Source organism: Artemia franciscana, chromosome 4 (assembly GCF_032884065.1).
Source record: "Artemia franciscana chromosome 4, ASM3288406v1, whole genome shotgun sequence".
NCBI lineage: Eukaryota > Metazoa > Arthropoda > Branchiopoda > Anostraca > Artemiidae > Artemia > Artemia franciscana.
Window position 1 is genome coordinate 14,533,856 of NC_088866.1, and position 12,670 is coordinate 14,546,525.

Genomic DNA, 12,670 nt, shown 5'->3' on the forward strand with positions numbered 1-12,670 from the left:
GTGCAAATTATATTCTGGTCTTGGGAAGGCATGGGTATTGTCAGCCCTACTCATGTTAATTTCTGTTCGTTTTGAGTTTGACTCGGTTATTCATTGTAATTAATTGAAAAAATATGCCACAAAGCAAGTTTTTCAAAGAAAAGTAAAGAGCTCTATTGACCAAAAAATGAGCAGAAATAAAGTCAATTAATCTTCCAAGCGTAAAACTACCACACATCACTATTAATAAATAAAAGAAACTCAAAACGAACAGAAATAACACTAAAAGCCAAGTCAGATTCAAAACGAGCAAAAATTAGCACGAGTAGGGCTGATAATCCCCGTGGCTTCTCAAGACCAGAACATAATTTGCACTTCACTGAAAAAAAAAATGTTTTAAATGTTTTCACTTTTTATGGCACTTGGTATTTACCAATTGACGTATAGCGATCGCAATTTCTGTCAGTCGGTCCTGGTTTTGCTAGTTCGGGCACTTTCAGATAAGCTAGGACGATGAAAGTTGGCAGATGTATCAGGGACAAGACCAGATTAAATTAGAAATAGTCGTTTTCCCAGAATTTGACCATCTGGGAGGTGCGGTGGGAAGTGGAAGGACGATTGATTCGGAAAAATTAGAAGAAATGAGGTATTTTTAACTTACGAATGGGTGATCAAATCTTAAATGAAATTTAATATTTATGTTAATTTGGAAAAATTAGAAAAAATGAGGTATTTTTAACTTACGAATGGGTGATCGAATCTTAAATGAAATCTAATATTTATAGGTACCTCGTGTCTCAGAGCTCTTACTTTTGAATTTCGGCCGGATCCGGTGACATTGGGGGGAGTTAGAGGGGGAAACCAGAAATATTAGAAAACGCTTAGAGTGGAGAGATTGGAGTGAAACTTGGTGGGAAGAATAAGCACAAGTCCTACATGCATGATTGACATAGCCGGAATGAATTCTCTCTCTTTGGGGGAGTTGGAGGGGATTTCCAGTGCTTTGGCGAGTTCGGTGCTTCTGAACGTGCTAGGACGACGAAAATTGGTAGGCGCGTCGGGTCTTAATGAAAGATCGGATCTTAATGAAACTTGATATATAGATACCCCCCTTGTATTCCTGGCCATGGAGCCTTTCGAGGAGGAATAAGTGTATTGTAATTCCATTTTGAATTGTATTTTGTATTGTATTGTATTGAATAATAATAAACTTCTTCTTCTTCTTCTTCTTCAGATGCTCCATTTTCAATTCGGATCGGATCCGAGGACATTGGGGGTGGAGAGGGGAAACAGAAATCTTGGAAACCAGAGTACCGAGTCTAATTTTAGGCTCCGACCTCGTCACAAGTGCCATATGAGCTCTTGGCTCTTCCAACCTCGTCACAAGTGCCATATGAGCTCTTGGCTCTTGTTTTACTTTTATAAATAATAAATTTTCAAAACTTTATTATTTTTTTTTTTTAGTAAAGTGCAAACTATGTTCTGGTCTTTAGAAGACATGGGGGTTATCGGCCCTACTCATATTAATTTTTGCTTGTTTCGAGTTTGACTCGGCTATTTATTGTAATTTCTGTTTGTTCTAAATTTCATTTATTTATCGACTGTGATTTGAGGTAGTTTTACGTGTGAAAGGTTATTTGAATTTATTTCTGCTCATTTTTGGCTTAATGGAGCTCTTTACTTTTATTTGAAAAACTTGTTTTGTGGAAAAAGATATTAAAATTAATTTCTGTTCATTTTTTATTGACTTAGACTTCATGGAATTTTTTTTATATCTTTTGAGTTCTTCTATAAGCACCCATATTTTGGGTTGCTATTTGCATGTTGGAGAAATTTATTCAGTAATTTTTAATTCTGACACAAACAGTATTTTTTAAATTAATTTTATAACTCCTGAAGCTGATCTGGAAAATAAAACTTTATATCATTCCCAAAATACTCTATCTATGCTGTTTGACAACCTGAATACACTTACACTCTTTTATTATTTAAACTGGTAGAGCAGAAGTAGTAATAGTAGTAGCCCTGAAACCTTCTTTTTCCTGGGCCATTTGCTTGTTTTAAGCCTAATGGGCCCATTGCATAATGGGGGGGGGGGGGGCGGTCGACATGCCCAATATCATAAAGGCATAGTTGCTGGACCGTCCTACAATACTGAACCAAATGGCTGTCTCAAAATTTTGACTGGATGTGTTTGGAAAACGAATGGGCTTGAGAGAAGAGCTGCTTGCCTTCCAATCTCTTTTATTCTTAAAAAGAGCACCGGAATTTTTAATTTGGATGGAATTAGCTCCTTTAAAAGTTTCAATGATATTTATAGCTATTATAGAGTGGTGCTGCCCACGATATTGCTTGTATGTCCTTTTAAAAGCCTGCATGCATACCGTTTTTTCGTTTAATTGAGACTCTTCCTAAATCTTCCCTAAAAGTTTCACCTTAATATCCTTAGCGTCATTAGTTACAGTAACTGTAGTGTTAATATTAAAAGTATAAACACAGTGCCTTCTGGCTAGTTCGAAATCCTCCACAACTTACCCATAAAGGTCTAATTTAATAATTAAATTCGTTCTTCAGATATTGCTGTGTCACCTTTTTGAAAGTCCACATGCTCGTAGTTTGTTTTGATTTGGTTCAATATCCGCCTAGACATTTTTTAAAAGCTTCACCCTAATACCCTTAGCTTGCGCAGTAGCAATAGTTGTAGCGGCATTAGTAGCAGTATGCGTATAGCATCTTTGGCTTCTTCAGCATCCCCTTCAACACACGCTGAAAGTTTCAGGTTCATATCTTAATACCATCAACCGTTCCTTATTCATTTCTGATAAGTCCGCTTAACAATCAGCTTTGGCATAGTATGTTACGAAATCCATACAGTTTCTATATATCCCAAATTTTTCACGTTAATGTCCTTAGTTTGAACAGCAGTAGAATTAATTGTAGTAGTCTAAGCTTTAGTGACATTAGTAGTAATAGAAGTAGTAGTAGTAGTAGTATGAGTAAAAGCAGCTGGATTAAAATGCAAATATTTTCTTTTGGTTAGTTAAACATCCCTCTCAACAAGCCTTGTTAGTTTCAACTTCACAGACCAAACTGTTCCCAGGATATCGCTATTACACGCTTTTGACAATCTGCATACAGTACAGACGGTACTTCCCCCTCAAAATTCCTTGAAAATTTCACCTTCATACCCTTAGGCATAGTTGGAATAGTAGTCACAGTAGTAGTATTGATATTATTAGTAATACTACTGAGTAGTGGTGGTACTACTAGGAACAGTAGTGTTGACCTATTACCTTTTGGTCAGTAGAACATCCCTCTCATCAAGTCCTGGACGGTTCAATTTAATACAATTAGCCATTGCTATGACATTGCTAACATGTCCTTTTGATAACCTGCATGTTCATATACTACTTGAATTTTCATCTCAGTGCTCTTAGCCTTATAAGTAGTTGCAATAGAAGTAGTAGTTGTAGTAGATGAAGCAGTAACAGTAGGATTAGTAGTAGGGCGCAAATATTGCCATTTGGTGGAATGATCTTCCCCTTTAAGCATTCATTGAAAGTTTCAACTTGATACCCAAATCAATTCTTGGGATATGCTATTTTGACAATGTGCATGCACATAGCGTCTTTTAATTTGTTTCAAATTTTTCCTCAATCTGTAAATGGAGTGGTGTGGTAGTAGTAGTGGTAGTAGTTGTAGTAGTATTGGTAGCATGCAAATGTTGCCAATTTGATCATCTCCCTTATCATTTCCTGAATGTTCGCTAAAACTTCTGACCTCCAAACAAATGAGCCCCATCCGATCCAAAGTTTATACGACCATCCGTTCCATAAAACCACATGCCCCGGGGCATAACGTATAACCCTTGCCCATGGGCTCTTACCATAGTGTCCACCCTAAAGACATTGTTATATGACTTTTGGTCTATTAGGGGACAAAATGGCCATCACACAATTTCAATTGAATTCGTTTCTCCATCATGGTTGACTATACATTTGTAATCAAATCAACCTCTTCTAAAGTTTACATGACCACCCCTTCCATAAAAATCCTTATATGCCCCTGGGTACAACTGCCCCTAATTAACTGGGAGATTCTGTCAACCCTAAAGGCCTTACTATATGATCTTTCGACTATTTTTAAGCAAATGGCATCTCAAAATTTATATTGGATGCATTTGTGGAAAATACGACGTGAGGGGGGGAGGGTTTCTCACGATGGCTTTGACTCTTAAAAAGGGTATTAAAACATCGGATTTGCAATCCAATGAGCCCTCTCCAGAGTTTGTACGACCAATATTTCCATGAAAACCTCATTTGCCCTCGGGGCATAACTTACAACCCTTGTACCGAGAGGTGGTGGTGGGGGGGGGGATTGTCATCCTCAAAGACATAATTTCCAGACCTTTTAAGTACGCTGATTATTTTGACTGTTACAAAAATCACTAGCCCTTTCAATTTCTAATGAAATTATCCTTTTTGAATTTTCTACGACAACAAATGACCATCTTAACATTTTCATCGGATGCATTTTGGGAAAATCAGAGGTTTGGGGGGGGCTATCTGCCCTTTGATCGCTTTGAATCTTAAAAGAGCACTAGAAATTCCAAATACCAGTTTAATGAGCCCCCTCCGAAGTTTACACGACCGTCATTTCTATAAAAACTTTATATGCCCCCATGACATAACTTACAACCTCTGCCCTAAGGGCTTTGCCAGGGAGGGGGGGGGTTGTCATCCTCAAACACATAATTTCTAGACTGGCCTTTCAACTACGCTGAACGAAATGACTATGTTGAAATTTCAATTGGATGTGTTTGGGTAAATGATGGGAGTAAGAGGGGGGGGGGGGCTCTAATAACTTTCAACTATTGAAAAGGCTAAAGCCCTCACAATTTTCAATCAAAAGAGCTTTTTTTTGAAGTCTCTTGGACAACATCTATGCGAAGTGCTCTGGTCTAAAATAAAAAAAAGAATTATTAACAATACGTTGTGCCCACATCGCTCTTTACTTAGGCAGTGCTATTGCGCTGCCTATGATTTCTGTTCGTTTTGGGTTTTATTTATTTATTGAGAATGATTTGTAATAGTTTAACGCTTGGAAGATTATTTGACTTTATTTCTGCTCATTTTTAGTTTAATTTTTACTTTTAAATTAAAACTCTTTACTTTTCTATAATAAATAATTCTCTTAAAATAAAAACTCTTTACTTTTCTTTGAAAAACTTATTTCGTGGAAAAAATTTCTTTTTAATTAATATAATGATAAAAGCCCAAATATTCCACCTTCGCATCCGGGAAACCTTTACCAATTAGGAAAAAATGACAAAAAACAAAACAAAAACTAGCTTAAGCTAAACATGATAAAACAAAGAAAACACACACGTGCTGAAACTAAAGGAAAAACGAAAGGAAACTTGCGTTTAAACTAAATCCAATATGATATATCACGTATCAACGCACAAGGCAATGTCTGCGAAATTCTCCCTATCGATTCCTTTCATTTTTTGGGGGGGGGATATAACGATTTCTGTTTTCTTTGTTACTTTATTATATTTTTTCATGTAGTTAGTGTTTTGTTGTCTTTTCTTCCGTTTTGAAAAAATGTCATAGGCGAGGCAGAAATATTCGGTTTGTTGTATCAATAAGTTTTATTTGATTCTTACTGTCCTATTAAAACAAAAATTGGTTTTTTTTTAACATCTTTTGTTTCAATTGTGGATTGAGTTGTTTTTTTTCCTTCATCCGAAAAAGTGTTAAGTTTCAAATTGTGAGCATTTCTGCTGCTTTGATATAATGGTGCTGAAAGTTATCCCTCCTTCTCACTGCTGTTGTTTGAGAATTCTGAAGATTAAACTTTGTTCCTTTCTGTGCAGAATCAAGATTCAGCTGGTTTTTACACCGAATCAGGACTTAACCTCATTGTTGCTTTGAGTGAATCTTCAGCAATGCTCCGAAATTCTGGAGCTTTGACTTTGAGTATAATTCTGCAGCTTGGATCTTGATAGTGACTGAGTCTGAGAAAGACTGAAGTCTTCCTTGACTGATCTTGATGATATTTCAGATAACCATCGTTAGCCTGAATGCGAGCTGTTAATATCGCGTCTTCAGTTATTTTTCAATTCACCCATTGTATCTGCCGGTTGTGTTCTACTGTGGTTAAAAAAGCGAATCTATCCTTGATTGTTCATCCTATCGTTCTATCAGGGCATCTTGTAACCTTAGTGTTTCGACTTTGTTACTTCTTGTTACTTGTAACCTTGGCTTTTTGGGCACTGATCTGCTTTGCAGCAATGCTGTGATATTCTGTAGCTTGAATGTGTCTTATTTTTCGACTTGTATATTATGAACTTTTTTCAGTGCCATATGCTGGTCACCGAAAGGAAAGCAGGTAGTTATTGGAAGATCAGATGGTCAGTTGTTTCAATGTAAACCTGATATGAGTGTCGTCAAGAAAATCCCTCCTCCCGAAGGACACTCAGTTGGACCTGTAGTTGGTTTACTATGGGTTTCAAACTTTCAGTTTGTTTGTGCTTACGTTGACTGTCAAGATCCCAGACCATGTAAGTCCACCCGTAATGTGCTAAGTTAATTTTCCGTCATTTGAATAAAAATAACCAATATTATATAAATCCCTTCCATTTTTAACGAACTCAATCTTATTTGTATTAAATTATACTACTTGATGTTAAGTATTTCAAACGCTATTAGTTATGAATTAATAAGAAGACTAAGATATATGTCGTATTATGATTTTTTTTTCAGGAGAGTATGATGCTTAGAGACCTTGACAATAAATAATTATATTTAAGCTAATTTTTTTTATTGGCAGGAAGTTCTCTCTTCTTCTTTGTTTTAAACAGTGTAATGCTTAAAAACCATGACGATAAATAACTATATTTTAAGCTAATATTTTTACTGACAGGAAATTCCCTCTGATTTTTTTCAAAACAGTATTATGCTTAGAGACCTTGAAGATAAATATGTATATTTTTAGCTATTTTTTTTTTTATTGGCAGTAAGTTCTCTCTTCTTTTTTTTTCAGAACAGTATGTTTTTTTTTTTTTTTTTTTTTTTTTTTTTTTTTTTTTTTTTTTTTTTTTTTTTTTTTTTTTTTTTGCTGTTCATTTTTTTATATTAGAGGCAAGCAGAACACTGTTTATTATAAAGTTGAGTAAAATACAATGGAACGCACATTCTTTGGACTAAAACTGCTTCATTTTTGTAACATTCATATGCAAAAATTTGATACTTCCTGGTCATGGGTGTTCAGATTCGTACCTGTTTTTCTAATATCTACTTGCATGGAAATTTGGAGTCTTAAAATATAAGATATTTTCGGTTATCTTGATTATGTTTTTCAGTTTTATTTTCCATATTCGTTTTGTTTTGAATCGTGGGAATTTTGTCGCTGGGGATTTGAATAAATCTCTGTTATAGAAAAATTACAAAAAAGCTGAAATCTAAAATATAAAGACAAAATCCTACATAGGCAGCTCTTGGCTTATTTTTGCTGCTTTTCAAATATTGTAGCTCTCGACATAGACATTTTTGAAGGGAAATTTCTGACAAAATCTGCACTATTCTGCATGGAGAAGCCCAGTGTAGATAAAATTAAGGAGGTTACAATTTAATTTTTCTTTGAAGTTGCCCCCCCCCCCTCTATGCTTCAATGAGGAGCATGTTGGTACCCTTACAATTTATGCTGGTAAAACTTTCCCAAAGATGCTGGACGTCTAGAAAAGATATTGCATACAAAAGAGTCTGAAATCTAAAATGTCTTAAAGAAATTGATATCTACGAGCTCCAGATACAAAGACATAGGAATTGTTATTTCACTATTCCAACTGTTTAACATTAAATATATTTTGCCTTAGTTAAAAGCCATTTGGTTAATCGTTAATATAAACACTAAATTTAACTTAAGTTATTGTCATTAAAACGCGTTTCTTGCGCGTTTGCTTAAAAAAATTCATCCAGAAAGGGGTTTTTGGCTATGAATAATTACAAAAAAAAGGTTCCAATCGTAGGCTGCTTCAAAGCTCAAGCTTTTTTCTGCACACCCAAAAAAATATCATTTTTGATATTTACCAGATTGTCGCTGTTTACAATAATTGGTGGGTTGTTAAGTTTATCACGAATTGTCGGTACAACATATTTAGAATCGGTTGTACCATACAATAATTGTTTATTTTATAGTTGTCTATGTGGTGAACACGCCTAAGAATGAGCCTATCACATACATTCCATATGATGACGTATGTTTTGGATCAGGCTCTGAAGATTACAGATATCAATTTTATCACTTGTCAGATTGGGGTGTTATCATATGCTGCTCTGCAACGGCTTCCGAGTTGGCTGTTTTAGGCTTGGCTGATGGTGATAGCTGGAGTCCCTGGCTTCTGGATGACTCTGGTAGAGCTGAAGTGCCTATGAAGGATGGGGATGAGCGGTATCCTGTTGGGTTATCAGTAGACTACTCAAGACAGGAACCACTGCCTTTTGGTAAGTTTTAATGAATTTATGCACGATATTCTTTTTTTAAAACCTCTGGATACTACCCTTGAAGGTCACCTGAAGAGTATTTTGTTTTCGGATAAACAGTATTTACCCATTTTTCATGCTTCATAAAGGGAGGAAGCACGCCCTTCTTGGTTGAGTTGGGTTTTTGCTTAAGCTAAGAGAAACGTGTCTGCTATCACAGAACCTTTGAATTTTGAGAATTCGTACAGAGTAAAACTATGTTTAGTGCTTGGGTCGCTTATGACTTTGTACCAAAACGTCGACCAGCGTCATGAAATTTTGTTTTGAATCTGACTAAGAAAAATCCTCTATGGACACCTTCAGTGTTGACGCCTTGATCACTACTACCTGAACCAGTCCCTCCCAAAAGTCGAACTCAGTTACAAAATAAACTTCTACCCCCTAAAATGCGAACTAATCGTTACGCCAGCTCGTTTGTGCCTTTTTTCACATCGATTTTCAATGCTGAGCCGTAGTGTATGACTTTTATTTAAAAGTAAGAATTTGTAAAAAACCGAATTGAGCTATGCAACGATATGCTACGATCTCCTCTCTCTCTCTCTCTCTCTCTCTCTCTCTCTCTCTCTCTCTCTCTCTCTCTCTCTCTCTCTCTCTCTCTCTCTCTCTCTCTCTCTCTCTCTCTCTCTCTCTCTCTATCTCTCTCTCTCTCGTTGTCTCCTCTCTCGCTCTCTCTCTGTATCCCTGTCTCTATCTGTGAGGCTATTAAGGAGAAACCCGTGTAAAAAGCTCTTTTCTATTTTGTGACACAAAGGACTGAAAAATGATTAAGAAAAACCTGAAGAAGTCCAAACGAAGCTGAACGTCCAACATTGACTGATCAAACAGATAAAAAAAATGCTTGAAATTCAAGATCTTTTGAACGGGGGTCATTGGTTCTTCGTTTGTGTGAGAGCAGACTAAACAGAAATGAGAAAAAATCTAAAGCGTATAATAATTGCGATGGAGGTACCCGTCACACACAGTATCGCAACGCTGTCAGATGTTACTCTGGCTTCAATCAACAGTTGTTCTCTTTTTGTTTCATGGGTTTAAAGAAAAGATCTGAAAAGAATTCTTAATGGGAAAACCGCTGCGATTCAAGCGGCTTTGGTATGGTGGCTTAAAAATCCTTGCTGTTGCCGATTTCTAGGGCACATATGGTGATTAGACAAGGAGCTGGGGTGGTGGATGTAGTAATGTAGGGTGCCCATTTTTTATCATAAACTTAGTGCATATATATCTTAAGATGTATTAATTTTTCTGACTACTCCTGATGCTAAACCAATTTTTTACCTCGGTATTCTGTAAATGCTAACTGCAAAAACTACATCCATAATCAGACGGCAATTCTAAAATGATTTGTACCAAAGTTATAAGAGCATGTATTCAGCATTCGTGTACTCTTCAAAAACGATAGCCATTGTCAGCGTTTCTATTAATCTCATTTTATTTGTTGTTTGTTGATCCGTTGGCTAATTTTCGCAGCCGCAAAAAAATATTTTTGTCATCTAATTCACATTTGTGGTGAAGTGTACAAGGTTATAGCCACCAAATGTAGTAAAGTGGAAAGGTTGTGACCATTAAGTGTGGTGAGGGGACCACGTTGGACCCACTCTTGGGTAAAGAAGTACAGGAGGGTTTCTGCCCTGGATGGGTAAGGGGTAATCAGGTCTAAGTATAAGGGGATGATTCCTGTTGAGCTGTACGAGAAGACCTATATTAATCATTGATTACTTTTAATTGACTCAAAACAATGACGGTACAGACTAATGACTCTGAACAGCAACGGTACATCAAAAGTCGGTACATTAAAACAGTACCCGCCGATTGAAAGTACAAGATACAACTTAAAACCGTAAGAAAATACATACACTTGCATCGATTCAAAGCAATCCAAAGAATCTGGCAATGACCATGGGTCAGAAGTATCTCAGAATAAGAAAAGACCAACAGAGCTATCAGTACGTAGAGGAAATTGAGAAATATCCACATACTGGTTTGAGACAGGAGGTGCTGTTGGGTATAATCAAAAATCCAACAGTTGTTGGCAACTGTTGCTTTTATTTGATTATACCCAACAGCACCTCCTGTCTCAAACCAGTATGTGGACATTTCTCAATTTCCTCTATGTACTGATAGCTCTGGTTCTTGTGTTTATTTCAAAAACTCTTTATTTTAGTAAAGCGATTAAAACTTCGTAATTCGTGTTTTCATTCTTTTAATTTTACTTTTTTAAATCAAATTTTGATTAGAAATTTCAGCTTACCACGCATTAAAGACCGAAAAGTGTGCTTTTTCCATTGAAACTTTATTTAAAACAGCGAAAAAGATCTTGCATCTTCGCTTTGGCAAGAATTATCGTCTTCAGTAGTGAAAGACGGGTTTTTCGTCGTAATTGGTTTTCAGAAAATTTATAACTTCTGTTCAGTCTTTTTTATAATACTAAGTGCATAGCATAATCTATTTACGGCAAAGTGATGTTATCATTGTAAAAAAAAAACATGGAAGAAATAAGGCTTGCGGGAGGAAAGCAATTGTCCCAAACCGCTAGTCTTTCAAAATACGGTGTTCGAGTACATTTACTTTGTAATTCATAAAATATAACCTATATGCTATTGAAGTGGGGTGTGTCCAAGGGAGATTTCATTGGACGCCATAACATAGCTTGGGTGAAGCAAAGGTCGTTATGTAACATTTTATTTACTTTGTGAGTTAGCCCTGTGAAACTCGATGATTCGATTGGCCAAATCTGTTTTTCTGCATACCATGAGTTTGTTCGTATCCCATGTTATTTTGTTCGTAACAATCTTTGAAGCTAATTAGTTTCCCAAGGCATAATACCTCTCCTTTTTTACAATGTTGGCTAAAATTTGTGGCCCTATTGAATCCGCATAGAACCGGCATGAGCTTAGGGAGCTTCCAAATAGCCTAAATGGTGAAGATGGTCAAGTTTTATGTCTCTAAAATACAATAAGTTTTTTTTTGCCACATGTTACTTTCACTATTTAATTTTTTTAATTTAGTATTCGGATCCCCTGATGAGGATTCTAAATGTAGGCTAGAATCATTTACTTAAATGTTCGATATTTTTCTGGAAGCGGCTTCTGTATATATCGTCGTCTATTGCAATATTTTCCTGCTAACCTGACTGGTTAACTCGCTTGGTTTATGATAAATATTTGTTTAGTGTATTGTATATTTACAGGAGAGACAGAAAAAATACCACCTGCTCCAGTATTAATGGTGATGTCCAGTGCTGGTATCTTAACACCGTTTCACATAATAAATGTTAGAGAAGGTGCTAAACAACTGACAGCTCCCCCATCCCAACCTCTCAAGCTGCCGACAACACCATCTCAAATGTAAGTTAAGTGACCCAGTTTTGACTGTTATTGTTCGTCCCACATTCACAGGCTGGCTGATATAATCTTCGACAAATAATGCCCACTGCTTTACAGAGTGTTTGTGAACTAAGATTAGAATATTGGAAACTACAGTGATGACATGGGTCAGTCGACGCTCTGAAGCGTCGGCGCTCCGAAAGACGGAAGGCGGTTTGCTAGGTGGTCTCCAGAGAAATTATTTACGGACTGTTTTGGGTACCCAACTGACTGACCGTATCTCAAAAAGTAAGCTATACGAAAAATGGGGTTCAATGCCGCCTTCTGTGGCTATAGTGCGGGAAAAGATTTAGATGGCTAGAACACATTCTGCAGGTGAAGGATGACAGATTGCCAAACATATTCCTTGTAGGCCAACCGTCTAGGGCTAAACGAAAAGGAGGTCGACGGTGGTTGGAGTGGGAGGATGTTGTAAGGAAAGATTCAAGAGAAATGAGAACTTCTTGGGAGGGTGTAATGGGGGACGTTTTAAATAAGTTGCGATGGAGGAGGAACGTGCCTAGCTGTGTCGGCTTCAGGCGGCTTGGGGCTGCAGTGAGTTGTTAGCAGCAGTAGTAGTAGATTTGTCAACCTGCTGTTTGTTGACGTCCCTGCCAAATGGTTTACTTTAGGTGGCTTTGGGGACTTTTTGATCACTCGTGACACTGTATATTTTTTTTTCTTTTATAGGTCACCCTCTTAGATAATTTTAAACAAAAGGAATACTTTTTATTTTTACATGAAAGCTATGGAGCATTGCAGAAAGAATCTATTCTGATTTAAAAC

General features: G+C 36.6%; 1 protein-coding gene across 1 annotated transcript in view; it reads left to right on the forward strand.

The window, feature by feature from the left end:
• LOC136026031 (nuclear pore complex protein Nup214-like) overlaps positions 1 to 12,670 on the forward strand; it is an 89,924-nt gene that overhangs the window by 36,546 nt on the left and 40,708 nt on the right. Inside the window, exons 4-6 of the mRNA XM_065702188.1 lie at positions 6,342 to 6,544; positions 8,181 to 8,486; positions 11,710 to 11,866. Of these exons, the coding sequence (XP_065558260.1) occupies positions 6,342 to 6,544; positions 8,181 to 8,486; positions 11,710 to 11,866 (666 nt within the window). The remainder of the gene's footprint in view (positions 1 to 6,341; positions 6,545 to 8,180; positions 8,487 to 11,709; positions 11,867 to 12,670) is intronic.